Below are 15327 nucleotides of genomic sequence, written 5' to 3' on the forward strand. Positions count from 1 at the left end.
ACGCATTTTCCAGGCCTATCTCAAATGTCCCCTTTTATGAAATCTTTCCTGATTCTGCCAACTAGATGAAATCTCTCTCTTTTAGAGCCCTGTAGAACTGATAATACTAATCTTATTCTATTTTATGGTATAGGCATATGTGCATTTGTCTCATCTCCCCTTTCCACTGTACTGGTATATCCTTGAGGTAGGACTTTATTATTTTTCCCCTTTGGATCCCTGAGCATCAAGATGCTAAATGAATTAGGACGTTATTGAACAGAAGATTTAATAAAATGAGAATCTTTGTTAACATCATTTTGTACAGATCAGAAATGTAAAATGAAATATCACATTATAAAATGAAATATCAACTTTAATAGGTGATTCAAGCTCTGAGTAGTTTGGAAACAAACGATCATATCTTTGGTTTACCATAATCTTCCAGAATAATGATGTAAAATTTAGATTTGCTTAGTTGTGTATATAAGATGAAGTCCATGTAAATGAGACAATGGTCAAGATGTAAACATTTCTCTAAAGCTTGGAACTAGGTGTATTTAATCTGATCTCAAAAACAACCACTTTGTGCAATTGCACAATTCTAGATGTGGAAGATAATAAACTAACCTTTTGGGCAGCATCAATCTAAAAGAATGGTTATTGTTCTTAATGCAACCAAAATAGAGTTCTTAGCTTTTGATACTCTTCAACGCATATCTTAAAAATAAACAAAACAATAATACTATACTTTAAAAAAGGGAGTAGCTTTTCTTACTATCTCTCTTTCAATTCATGCCTGAAACAAAAGCCCCTTTAAAAAGAATTGACTTTATGAAGGATGTGTTTCTGGACACTTGTGATAAATCTTATCAGTCTTGGCTGGTCTCTTTCGTACTTTTTGCTGTGGCCTTTTACCTAAATTCTTTCTCTGCCATACTCCTTGCAACTGTTTATGATGGTGGAGGCAGCCTGATTTCGAGTCTTCCATCTATGGGCTAAGTCCAGTTTACCTTACCCACCTTGTTCAGTATTTCAAGTTCTGGGTTATATAAGAGAGGAAAGGACTTCTCCCCGCAAAATCAGGGTTTGTAAAGTCACAGTATTATCACAAAAAATATATCTAATATCAGTTTCTGACACATTTCTCTTTCCATAATGGTTGATAACATTAATCTAATATGGAAATTCCAACTGAATCACCCATCCAGGTAGCATCATCAAGACAAAAGGAACTATAGTCACACAGATTATATTCCATTCTCCAAATTTGCAAAGTAACAAAAGTCATTTATTTTCCCCCATAGTCTACTAGCATCCATCAAATCTTCCTCTGATCTTGGTAACAGGTGCTTTCTTTCCATAAATTAGTCAAAGGCACACGTCCTTAGAAATGAAATGAGGATTTTGAGGTCTAAAGTCATACACTATTTTCTCTCTGTCTTGGTCTGTCTGTCGGTCTCTCTCTCTCTCTCTCTCTCTCTCTCTCTCTCTCTCTCTCTCACACACACACACACACATACATACACCTTCAACAGATTTCTTTAACACATTCTCCAGAAGATATTTATAGGGATAAGGTATTTTTTTCCTTGCTTGCTTACATTTTGGATATTTTTCTGTAACCTAGCACTGCTGTAATCTTTCCATAGGGTCTGCTGAGAGATTTACTCAGTTTGGTCAAACAGGTTATATAAATCCAATTGAGCTTTTCTCTCATGCAGGTTTCCCCCCTCAGTTCTGGGTGGCTGCTTCAGCAGGTATCCTTAGATTTTCATGTGACTCTGTTTCCTGGGTCAGGTAAGCCTTTCACCAAGATTAGATCCTGAATTTTTCTCTGAGAGGTTCATGAATAAATTACTTTGGCCATATACAACAGAAAATGAATAAATTGTCAAGATAATGGCAACTTGGAAAATACTTCCACACAATAAATTTCTTGAACCTAAAAGCAAATAATTTCTACCTCCTATTTAGGTGACTTTTTTGTGTGTATGCCTCTTATGAAATCAAAAAAAAAGTACTAATTAAAGTTAAAATATCACTGATGGACTGGAAGGCCATTTAAAAATTTTTTTTTCAACGTTTTTATTTATTTTTGGGACAGAGAGAGACAGAGCATGAACGGGGGAGGGGCAGAGAGAGAGGGAGACACAGAATCGGAAACAGGCTCCAGGCTCCAAGCCATCAGCCCAGAGCGTGACGCGGGGCTCGAACTCACGGTCCGCGAGATCGTGACCTGGCTGAAGCCGGACGCTTAACCGACTGCGCCACCTTGGCGCCCCTGGAAGGCCATTTTTAAACCAATATTTATAAATAAGTTAACTTCTTGACCTCAAAGTAGTTCATTTTTCTCATTGTTCATATTTGTGTTTTCTATACCACATAATAATTCTATTGCACAAATTTCAGATAGACTATAGATACTATGTTTCTAATTTTTTTTTTTTTTTGATTAGAGGATAGAGAGGTTGAAGAGAATATAAATGAATATATTTCTTGCAGCTGTGGCCAATCATAGAAAACAACCATTCACTATTGATGGAATTCTTTGGTTTATACTCTGTGGTTATCTGAAGATACTACATGCTGAAACTGATGAAGCTATTGTTTGGCTAGATAATACTATGCATTGCTAAAGATGACTGATTATGCAAGCTGAGAAACACAGTTCTGTAATACCCAAAACCAAAGATGATATAAATGGCTTTTAAATGTGAACTATTTAACTGTAATTTACTTTGAATTTTTAATAACAATAGAAAAAAAATGCCCTCAGTGTAATTTTGTCTCGGCTTTCATTTGTGCCTTTAGCCAACACTATAGTTAAGGCTTAAATTACAGTCTCAGAATTAGTACATTGAAAATGACACTAGAGGGGTGTTGGTTAATCATCCTACTCTTGATTTTGGTTCATGTCATGATATCGCCATTCATGTGTTTGAGCCCCTCATGGGGTCTCTCTCTCTCTCTCTCTCAAAAATAATAAACTTAAAAACTATTATATACATATGTGTGTATATATATATATATATATATATATATATATATATATATATACACTAGAAATTTGGAAACCAAGGTGGCTTCCCAGAAATTAAAGTTTTTCTAAGTATGTTTTGCAAACATTAACTCTCTAAGAAGAGTGGGAAAAAGAGGGAAATCCATGAGCAAACATATGTGGTAGAAAATGCACACATTATATTGGTCCTTTGTTATGTGTGAATTAGAATATCATAGTCTCTGTCATGAACTGCGATAAAGAAAACTGTTTTAACTTTGTTCAATCCAACTTTCCCCAAATTTATTTGACTAAGGAACACTTTATATGTGCGACATTAACTAAAATTCTGTGAAAACTTTAATTCTGCAGAAAAAAACTGGGGGAATATTTCTCTAATGCTTAGAAAAGCAAGAGTTTTACTAGTTTATTTATTTATTTTAAGGGAGAGAGACACTGAAACAGCATGAGCGGGGAAGGGCAGAGAAAGGGGGAGAAAGAGAATCTCAAGCGGGCTTTGTTCAGTGCATAGCCTAATGCAAGGCTCCAACTCACAACCCTGAGATAACTATCCAAGCCAAAATGTAGAGTCAGATGCTTAACCAACTGAGGCCCCCAGGTGCCCCAATGGGGGTCCTCTTTCTTTTAGCTCTGTTGATCTATTTTTGTGTGCATTGGTTTGCCTATAAGAAGGATGTATATTATTAGCTCTGGACTTTCATTTTATTGAAATGGTGGCAGGACATTATATTTCAAAATGTCTTCAGTTTTCATATACATTGTCTTATTTTGCTTCATTATCTTCTAATATCCAGTTTTGCTGATACAGATAAGGCAAGATGGCATTTTGAATATTCTTCTCTTTGTAGGGGACTGTCTTTTTGTTGAAACATTGAGGATTTTTTTTTTAAATCCTCAATGTTTTCTATTTTCTCTTTCTGGAAACTCTGGATGTAGACCTGCCAGATTTTTTTTAAATGTCTCTTTAGCTTTCTATCATATTCTCTCTCTCTCTTTTTGTCCTTTAGCTCTGTATTCTGCATGGTGTGTTTTTCCCTTTGGCTATTTTCTTATTTCATTGAATTTTCTATACTAACAATTATGTGTTCTTAGAATACTTTCTTTTTCTTTGATTGTTCTTTGTTTTATAGATGCAATATCATTATAAATGTGTTTTATCTATTATTTATTGAATTTTTAAAGTTCTATTTTTTCCTAAACAATCTCTTTCTCCTCTAGGGCCCATTATAAAATTTATTTTGATTTTTGTCTTTCATGCTGCTAGCTCCTGTCATATGCCTGGTGAACTTTGCTGTCCAGTCATACATTACAAAAAAAAAAAAAAAGACTATTTTGGGTATTCTTTGGGTACAGCAGTATAAGTAGTACTATTCTCTTCTTCTCTCTTTTAACAACATTCCTGATTTGAAACTTTGTCTTGTTTGTTGAAGGCAGCAGTATGTTGAATCGTGGGCTTTGCTTTAGGATGAATAAGTAGAACAGCTGACTTCCTTACTACAATAATACCACATCCTCAGTGTCATGTGCTCTTCTCTCCTAAATGCCAGCATGAGGCATGGTAGAGGGTAATGGGCAGAGCATTTCATCTTAAACTGCTTAGTCATCTAAGAGCAAAGATAAATTAACAAGGCCAGAGACAAGAGAGTTAGCAGTGCATTTCAGGGTGTTTTCATTTTTCTGTATTGTAACATTAAAAAAAATACTTTAATAAAGAACTGTAGAAATGATACCTTAGTTAAATTTGCTTAGTGTGCTTATAAAACAAAAACTCAGAAAACTATCATTACAAGTAAGTTTTTTAACTTGATAAAGGTTATAAACTTAAAACCCACACTGTGCATTATATTAAAGTAAGGAAGAAAAGGATACACACTATTACCAAATTTCTTAACAAAGTAGGTGGTTCAGACCAATACCTAAGGAGAGAATACCTGAGAACACAGAAGAACTACAGGGATTAAAATAAATAAAATTATCTTTAATTTCAGATTATAGCATCATATAGCAAAACAACTTTTGAAAATCCAGAAGCTATTAAAACTAATAAGAAATTTTAGCACACTTGCTTGATATAAGAATGACATAAAAATCAGTAACATTTTTCTATACCAGTAGTGATCATGTATAAAAAAAATAATAAAAGTAATTACATCTCCCAAAAGGAATAGTTTTGAGGAATTAACTTAGAAGGCAAAAGAGGATTTTTAAATTCTGATAATGGACAGAGATAGTGGTCTGAATAAATGAGGAACTAATTCTACTAACTCAAGAGGGTAGCCTCTTGAATGGGATGATTTTATATGATGAAGATACCAGTTTTCTCTATTCTAATGTATTAATGTAATACCATTTAACATTCTATTTGGACTTTTTGAAGAAATGGATAAACACAATAAAGTTTACATAAAAAATAAAATAAGAAACCCATAGAGAAAATGGGTAAAGCATATGAAATTATTTTATAGTCTGCATTGATTATTGCTTATTTTATTCTTCTCTATAGAAATTCGACTTATTCCAGAAAGACTCATGTTCCTTCTTCTTAAAACTCATTTATTTTTATGTTACTACCATAAGAGTATAAAAATGAATGTTAATGTTTTTAAACCTCAGGGAATAACAATTATTGTAACAGAGCAAAAATAAACTCCCCTAAAAAGTCTGGCAGTTATATGACAAACACATAGGACTTTAACTTCAATGATAAAGTTCTCTTAAAAAGACTCATTGGAGTTACAATTATCAAGTCATTTCTAGGGAAAGAATAAATGCATTTTACAAAACAAATTGGCATGGGAAATAATATAGTATCAGGTTTCATCTAAGTGTAGAACTCACTATTTCCCCTCGAGGCTTAAACAAATATTACATGAATGAGGGCTCTTGTAAAATGTTATGTTTTGAAATAGATTTCATTAATGGTTTCTAGTGATAATTTATTTCTCTCTTTATGCACAAGTCTCTTCTCATACTAATAATGGATAGCTTATTTGCATATAAATAGATTTCAGTATTTGCAGAGGCAGAGACCAAATATGTTTCTTTTTCTCCCTCTGGACATTGTTAAACAGATTTAAAAAAAAAGAAGAAGAAGAGGGGAAGGAGATATTACAATAATTAGCAATGAGGAATTATAATAATTTTCTTGACTAAAATTTTTTTCAGGCAACTTTCTTTGGCACTTTTATTGGTATACTTCATGCCAAAGGTTTAGACCTCCATTAAAATGCAAAAAAAAGAATCTGCAGAGTTTTTTCTCAGTGATGCTTTTTGGTATACCTATGCCTTGAATGAAAACAACAAAGCAGCTTGATATTGGTTATTGAAATGTTTACTATGGCCCTCTGGGTATCTTCTTCTAATTAGTTTTTACTGTTTCTGATGAGGGAGTATGTTCCATTCTAGATAAGGTAAATGTCACTTCTGTGATAATATTGCTTAATTAAGTAAATCCTTTATTTTTGAGATATAACAAGTTGCATGCTTGTGATTGAGAGATATTTTGTTCCTTTCTGTTAAAAAAATGCACACATGCTAATTTTTTCACTTATCATATGGTTAAAAGTACCAAGTCTTAAAAAAATTCATTGTAGAACATATGTCCTTCCTAAATATAATAAGAAGGTCTTTTAAGCCTACTTTTATTACGACTAACAGTAGTCATTAATGAAGAGAGAACAATTAAATCAGTGCTTTTCAAAGATACCCACTTGATATTTGCTTCTTGGCTTTCAGTGTTTGAAATAGGATATGTTCCCATATCATTGTTCTTTAAGTGAGTAAGAAGCATCATCTTATGGTACATTTAGTATTTTTAAGTAATTCCTTCAGGAAATTAAGATAACAGCTGCTTTCTGGTAGGCTCGATATCTGTTAATAAGTATGTCTTTCTGACCAGCAGAGGTCACTCAGTTTAAGTGAATAATGACTTTAACTTTCAAAAAAGACAGCAAACATGACCATTCTATTTGAGCAATTGTATTTTACTTGATTTCTGTTACTTGCATAAATAATTATTTTCATCCCTTGTTCTACATGCTTGTGAGTGAGGCAGTTCCTCAGGGTCCAAGACCTTTCCAAACCTGAATCCAAGAATATTCTGAAAGAAGTAGTAAAAATACTGTATTTAAATCTATGTATTTATGAATATTATACAGATCTTTTCTACCGGTTTAAAAAAAATAAGAGAAAATTGTCCTTCAGAGAACATGACACATTGTATTCTGCCACAGAGAGGCAGCCTTCACCAAAAGATGGCAACGAGGCCTGTTTGATTCTAAGACAACATCATTTAACTCTTGATCTTTAAAAAATTATTGTTTATAACAGGTTTTGAAAGTAGCAGTATGTGGCATCCTTGGCAACTAGCAGTGTCAAGATTGTGGATATATGAAGACAATTTGATTTGTAGAATTGTGATATTTTTGTTTTCCTTAAATGTGTGTGTACTTATTATAAGTTTAAAAGTATAGGTGCAAATCAGAATTACACCCACTTGTGGTTTGCGAATAATAATCCAGGAGCAAAAATCTCTAAATTTATCATATAAACCTCAATTTGTTCCATCTCCTAGACCTTACTCACCTGTTTGAGAAATACCATGTTCGGGTGAAAGCATATCTTCATTTAATTAAGATGATATTTGTTTGGCAATTTTGATATTTTTGGCAAGTGCTAGAGACAGTTAAAGATTAAGAAGGGAGTGTAAAGTAGTAAAGGAGTTGTTAAAATCATAGAGCCCGTCATAGCTCAGCTATTAAATCAGTTTTCTGTAAAATTTAAATAATTTTATTTTCCTTTCTTTGGGGGAGGTTCCCAAGGACTTAAAGTGGTTGAATGGTGTGTCCTTACTAATTGTGTAGCTTTGAGGAATTTTTCTGGACCATTTCAACCCCCTTTTATAAAGGAGGAAACTGAAACTTAAAAAGGTTTAAAGAATTTATTAAGGTCACATGGCTAGTATAAGAAATCTTGAATTAAAATTTAGGTTTGAGATTTATTCCAGAGAATGATAGATTAAATAGAGATGAGAATATACTTACACTTTACAGAATTTAATCTTCCATGATCATGAAATAAGTTTTGCACACTTGGCCCCAAATTGAAATAGTGTGACATGGCCATAACCGAATTCATAATGTGTTGAAGGATATACACTATAAAGTAAGTTTCTTTTCCATCTTAATACTGCAGTCTCCTACTAATCTCTCAGGCAATGATTATTCTGAATGTATTTACAAACATTTATGTGATCTATCATCTAAATGTCATTTTCACAGTATAAATAGAAATAGGATTTTAAGGTATCCATTTTTCCATGGACAATTACTGGAGAAGAAATTAAAATGAAAAGAAAATAATTAGAATGCTTAAAGTCTCAGGAGTAGATTCTAGTTGGCTTATAAACAGACTCTTTCTTTGGCTTGGCCTAGTTCAGCTCAGTAGGCCCTGATTGAAGCTCTACCATAAACAGGCGCTGGGCATAAGAGATTCAGATATATTCTGGAGAAAAGATAGTCTCATCCATAATTTCAGAAAGTTTTTGCTCTGGATAACGAATTCTTGAGATTTTTTGAAGGAAAAAAGAGTTAATGTGTAGATATATTTACTAATAGCAACATATTAAATTATAGTTAAAAGGTCTAAAGCAATGGGCTTTGTTAAAGTTGTGTTTTCTTGGTTCCACTTTCAGAGAGTATGATTTTATGATTTATGAATCTAAGGGAATCTACAGTCTGACACTAATCTGGGTTATTTTGATGGCTGTGGTCCATGAACTACACTTTGGAAAAGATTAATTTAAAATATATAGTGCTGAATATGATTCTCTTTGTTTTTCAGTCTTGTTATTTCAAGCTATATAACAAGTTCAGCCAGAGGCCAAAGGAGAAACACATCCGAAGCTAGGGAAGGGCTGTGAACAGGTCTGGTGGGTCATGGGCATTGAAGCCAGATGAGGAAACCATTTACTGTTTGGACATAAGTACTGTTAAGATAAACCAATCCCCCTGTTATTTGTCTTGTTTAAAATTAACTAGTGGTAGTTGATGAGAAGGTTTGCAAGGGAAGAATTCTGCTGAATTCTTAGCCTGCTATTATTATTCCATGAAGTTATAGGAACAGCATTAGAGAGTATGTACATTATATCCTGTGATCACAGGAGCGGAGTGAGCAGACATCACTGGTAAGGAGAAGAAAAAAATCTTTTCTAGATTTATATCTAGACATAGATTTAAGTTTATGGAAAAGGAGCAAGAAGTTTTCTAGGATACTCGATGGTTAACCTAATGGTTTTTGTTTAATCTTTGGTGAATGTGACATTTATGCATCAAAGCATGAGAACCATTTTATCTTTTACTTAATCTATAAAATATGTTTGTTTTAAGGTGCAAAAATTTCTTCATTTAGGTGCCAATGAATATATTAACCTTTGTTTAATTCGCTTGTCTCTATATTAATCATGTAGGCTCTTCTTTCAGAAAATGCTAAACTCTGAGTCTAGCTTTATCATAGCAGAGCTATTCAGAGAAAGTTTCAAATCCAAACACTTAAGAATATAACAATTTTTAGTAAGTTAAAGAAATGTCAAATAGTTACATTTTAAAATGGTAATTATTAGCCATTAAAATGTTTTAAATCATTACGTATTTATTATTTCTTTCTTAAAGAATTTAGCTTGTTTAATATTAATCAAATGTTCAAAATAAATTTAGTGTTTATATTTAAAGAACTCCTCATCACTTAATCTATGGCCTAATGTACTTTACAAAGATACATAGCATTATCCTGAGTTTTACATATAATATTCACAGAGATAAGTGCGAGTCTCTGGGGGAATACCTTCCTAATTCAGCTTTAAGTGAGAGTTAAAATAATGATAGTGATATAAAGGGACTTTAAATACATATTGAGACTTTATGTTTTTGCTTAGATAATTTTCTTGGCATTCCTGCTCCAAATGTTTAAATATGAACAGCGGGATGTAAAAACCAAAATTCAGTTATGAAAAGAAAATTTGCTACTCTGCCGGGGCAGTTGTGAGATATTTTATTTACTTTGAAAATAACTTTATATTTCATTGATTATTTGATAACTTTGTTCATTTATCATTAAGAATCACTCATGTGTTACATTTTCATATACCACCTACTCAAAGTGGTAGAAGATGAAAGATTATCATCCTTCCTACCAGTTGGCTCCTATAATTCATACAGAAAGTGTATTATACCTACATATTCAAGACTGATGAAAGTCATTCAAATTTGTATAATGTACTTACATTATCAGAGAGTGAAATATTTTTTACAGGATCAGTTCAAAGACTTCATTTGATAGGGCTTATGTATGCACATTTTGGTAAGAATTTTATAAGAATGCATATAGAGATACATGGATAAACAGACTTTTTTTGTCTGAAGATATATTTCAGTCAATCCAAATCTGTCTGATCTTGTATTTACATGTCATAACAGTGACAGTCCTACTGCTTACTCAATGCTAGGAACACATGTTTTAACAGGTGGATGATTTAGGTAGACTCCAGTTGATGCAGTACTCAGTCTACTTAGGTTGGAGTTCATTATAAGAGACCATTTCTTAGGGACTGTATTGGCAATAATTCTTAGATACTCTATAGTAATTTTAGAGTATCATTCTTAAGTATTTAAGGTCTTATTTCTGTTTAAAAATTTTTTTTTAACATTTATATATTTTTAAGAGACAGACAGACAGAGCATGAGCCAGGGAAGGGCAGAGAGAAAGAGAGAGGAACACAGAGTCTGAAGCAGGCTCCAGGATCTGAGCTGTCAGCACAGAGCCTGACACAGGGCTGAGCCAAAGTTGGATGCTTAAGCGACTGAGCCAAGCACCCCAAGATCTTATTTCTTAAAACACATAGTTCCCATTTTGTTTTTGAACAGCGTTATTAACAGGATGGTAAAACATACATGGAACTTTGGTTAAAAGTTTATGCATTACTGAGACTCTTATCTGTTTTTTCTCATCACCTATAAGCTCAGTTTAATAGACCACAGTTGTTTGGTAATAATCTGAAGTGCCGTTTAATCAAATCGAGTCTTAGGAAGCAGGAGAAGAGCTTGGTACCTAAATGTGGCTTTGGCATTGATGATAATAGTTCCTTGTGTACTAATCTCTTGTTTTAGCTATTATTTCATTTGTAAACCTAGAGAATAAAATCAGCATGAGAAAACGTGTTCCATAAAACTAAACTCTCTAAATGACATTTTAAAGTCATGTGGTCCATTGTAATGAATAGTTTCCTAGATGCTTTTTAATTCCTAAAGATATGCTCACTCATGGATTATTTACTTTTCAGTAGTTTCTTTCAGCTTCATGTGAAAAAACGACTTAGTATTCATAAACAAATTTGAGTGCATGATTTATAAATTTTAGCTTGTTATGAAGACAGCCATTTTTAATCTGAGGTTTGTAGCTTTATTTATAGAAGTAGTTATTTCTGAGTCCACTCTAATGTACCAAAATTATTTTTATTTTAAATTACTCATTGTTTCTGTTCTCTCCCATTTTTGCCCTGTAGCATTGGTTGACATTTCATAGAGACTAAGCTGGCATAGGGCTGGAAAATATGTAATTATAAGAATCACCTGCTCTTGAATTTCCCATTATATAATAGTCATGACTCAGGCAGACTTTTCATAGGTGTTTGATTTGGAATGAGAAGTTTTCTTCCTCCATGACCTGTGATTAAAATGTGGCATTTTGATAAATAAATAGAAGATAATTTCTGCATAATCCAGCCATGAATCAGAGCTGGTGAAGCAATGTAAATCTTTGACCTGTATCATATAAGCAGTAACATATGTAATTGGAAATATATTTTAAGATCAAGTAAAATAGACCCCTTTTTTTAATGCTCTGTAGCTTAAAGCAAGCTAAGTGCTAAAATGCAGTAAGATGCATATTGAGAGTTTGACTTTACTTAATGCTTCTCAAAGGAATTCCAATAAGAGGAAATCCACTAAAACTACATTTGAATATTTTATTTTGTTTTAATGAGTTATAACCATAAAGGTAAATATTTATCAGTTGTTGTAGCATGCTGGTAAGGACCGGGAATAGACTATTTCATTTCGTAGTTGAAAATGAAATTTACTGATACAACAGTAAACCAGTGTTTGCTTTATAGTCTTACCTATTGCATTAAACTTTATACATCTTTATGGTTAAAGTTGTAATTTTTAATTAATTGACTGTAGAATCATGCACCCAGTTCCTGATAATAGGTTTGTGTTCTTTTCTTGATACTGCAGTAACTGACACATTTTCCCAGTGTAGTTTAGTTTGTATTTATCTATTTTTAAAGATATTATGTATGTCTATGTACATTGTTTTTCTGCACTATGAATAGAAATTTATTATTCCAAAGTCATGGATGCAAGATGGCACTTGCTACAACACTTTACTTGTCTTTTGGCAGATCAATACACTTTAGCTTCTGTCTTAGTCAATTCTGACTGCTATAAAAAAAATACCATAGACTGAGTAGTTTAAATAGTACAAGTTTATTTCTCACAGTTGCTGGAGTCTGGGAAATCCAAAATCATAATGCCCAAAGTGACATTTCATTCCTAGTGAGAGCTTTCCTTCTGGTTTGCAGATAGACATCTGCATACACAGCAGAAACAGAGAGAGAAAATAAATTCTCTCATGTCTCTTTTCATAAAACCAGTAATCCCATCATGAGGGCTCCACTCTTGTGACCTAATTACTTTCTGAAGGCCTCATCTCCAAACACCATCACATTGGAGATTGGGGTTTTAACATATGAATGAGGCAGGGAGGCCACAATCATTCAGTTCATACCAGCTTCCCACAAGGACTTTATAATTTTGGATATTTATCCTATGAATTGAATTGACTTTAGAATGATTGAACTAGAGTCAAATGTCATCTCTTATTGTAAATTTTGACGTGTCCTAGTTAATGAAGCTAAAGCCTTAAAAATGTTTCATATGAATTTGTCAATTCTAAAAATATTTTAGATTTGAAAACATCTGGAGGAATCTATTCTTCAAAGTAGGTGATTTTCAGTTGCATGTGTAGTAGGGAGACAGAGGTATTAATTTTGTATTCTATTAATATCTTTATATGTATTTCATTGTTTATGTTCAGTGAACATAATATTCGGTGCTCACGTTTTTGTTTCCTCTCCCCACATTATCTGTTTAATGCCCTCTAATTTGGTTTCATTCATCACCACTTTTCTATATGCTCCACTGTGACCTCTCTTTGAAGTCTCCTCTTAAAACTTTGATATAGTAGACCTCTAGCACTCTCTGGAAATACAGGCTTGACAAATGGCAGACAGTAAATTTTCGTTAACATGTGGATGGAGAAAAGAAAAACTTCTCCCTATGATGTGCTAGCCATATTCTACTCACTAGACTATTTCCTTCTTTGATTCTCCTCCTCTTTTCCTATATGCAGCATCCCCTTGTTTCAGTCCTCAATTATTTAATTTTCTCTCTCCACGCTCTTTCATTTAGAGATACCTCAACTATTGCCTCTACGTGAATAACTCCTTTCCTTTTCTCCAGGACAGCTTTCTCATGAGCTTCAATTGTGTATCTTCACTTGTCTTCTGAACATTTCTATTGGATATCCTGCCGTCATTTCAAACATAACTGGTTCAAAACCAAACACATGATGTTCCTCTTCAATGGTATCTTTCTACTGTGTTTTTTTTTTTTTTTGTCACAGTATTGCCTTTTTTTTTTTTTTGCGAGAGAGAGAGAAAGAAGCAGGGAGAGGGGGATGAAAAGAGGATCCAAAGCGGGCTTTGCATTGACAGCAGAGAACCTGATGTGGAGCTCAAAACCACGAACTGTGAGATCATGACTAGAGCTGAGATCAAGAGTTGAATGCTTAAGCGACTGAGCTACCTAGGTGCCCCACAGTATTGCCTTTTCATTAGCCATTTTTTATTTTTATCTTCTTCCAGCCACTAAACATACTAAATATTTGTTGCATCTATTAGAAAATATTGGAGTTGTTCTTCCTTTCCTTTACCAATGTTAGTAAACTCCTTATTAGTGTCCTTAAAACAAAGCAAGTCGGCCATCCTATAAAGTACTGCTGAAGTTTATTTCTTAAACTACTTCTTTCTTTATGAATCTCCTTTAGTCTAAAACCTTCAAGAGCTATCCACTACCTGTGGAAGTAGTTTCCAAATGCTTATTTAAAAATATATATATCAGACAATTTTAGTTAATTTTTTTTAACCTGCGACCCAAACATAGAAAAGTAAATCTAGAGATGTTTTGAATGAAAATAATTCAGCCTCCTTCTACTTGGACTTCACCTATACAGTGTTCCCTAGGCACTTCTCTGGAATTCTGGGACACTTTGTAATACAGTCTGAAACCTATTGACTCTAGTACAAAATTCTCATTTAGGATTAGGCCCTATTCCATTCAACCAGTCTGTTTATTATATCTAATTGTTTCATGTGAATTCCATCTTTGTATCTTGGCTTCCATCATGTTTAGTGCCCAGAATGCTGTTAAACTACCTTTTTGCTTCTTTGAGTCTTATTCATATTTCCAAATGCACTTCAAGCCCTACATCTTCACTGAGCATATGGATGCATTTTTAGAAAATAAAGAAGTCGGGTATTTCTTTTTCATGATGTATATTTATCTTGAGGGGGTACTATTTGCTTTTTTGGGAAAATACATCTATATTACATTTAATTATTAGATAAGCAAATATCACTTTTTTGTGCTTATTATATTTCAAAGCCCTAAACTGAATGATTTTAAGCATTCAAAAAGAATGAATCCAAGATTGTTTGATGCTAAAATTACATATTAAGAGCATGAATCTAAGAATAGTAATTATATGACCCAAATCAATAATTTTAAAATATTTTATTATTTTCTGTACTTGTTTTCTTTTAGGACCTGCAGCATACAATCCTGTTTTAAGGAAATCTTGCTCCATACCCTTATTTGTTAAGGCATCAAAGCGTTTTAAAGATTCCAAAGAGATTACTCCTGGTCCAGCTACATATGAGGTTTGTCAATGATAATTTTCTTTTATCAGTAACAAAAGAATAGAATAATTTCCAGAAAGTACTGAAAATGTCTACATTAAAGTCCTTTACATATGTTTTATTCATATTACTAGCTATTAAAATTGAAGGAGACATTTTTTAAAATACAGTCTGACAGTTTTTAAAGACTGAATTAAGTAAGAATTATTTGTCAATTTATCTATAAATGTCCACTAAGCACTGTTATATATATAATTTTTTACATCCCTGAAACTTAAAGACTTAGTTGTTT

At 32.9% G+C, this 15327-nt stretch overlaps 1 protein-coding gene across 4 annotated transcripts in view; it reads left to right on the plus strand.

The window, feature by feature from the left end:
- STPG2 (sperm tail PG-rich repeat containing 2) overlaps window positions 1-15327 on the plus strand; it is a 598009-nt gene that overhangs the window by 290604 nt on the left and 292078 nt on the right. For all 4 annotated transcript variants that reach the window (XM_053217109.1, XM_053217110.1, XM_053217112.1 and 1 more), the window contains one exon: window positions 14941-15056. In XM_053217109.1, the coding sequence (XP_053073084.1) occupies window positions 14941-15056 (116 nt within the window). The remainder of the gene's footprint in view (window positions 1-14940; window positions 15057-15327) is intronic.

This window comes from Acinonyx jubatus, chromosome B1, assembly GCF_027475565.1.
Source record: "Acinonyx jubatus isolate Ajub_Pintada_27869175 chromosome B1, VMU_Ajub_asm_v1.0, whole genome shotgun sequence".
Taxonomy (NCBI): Eukaryota; Metazoa; Chordata; class Mammalia; order Carnivora; family Felidae; genus Acinonyx; species Acinonyx jubatus.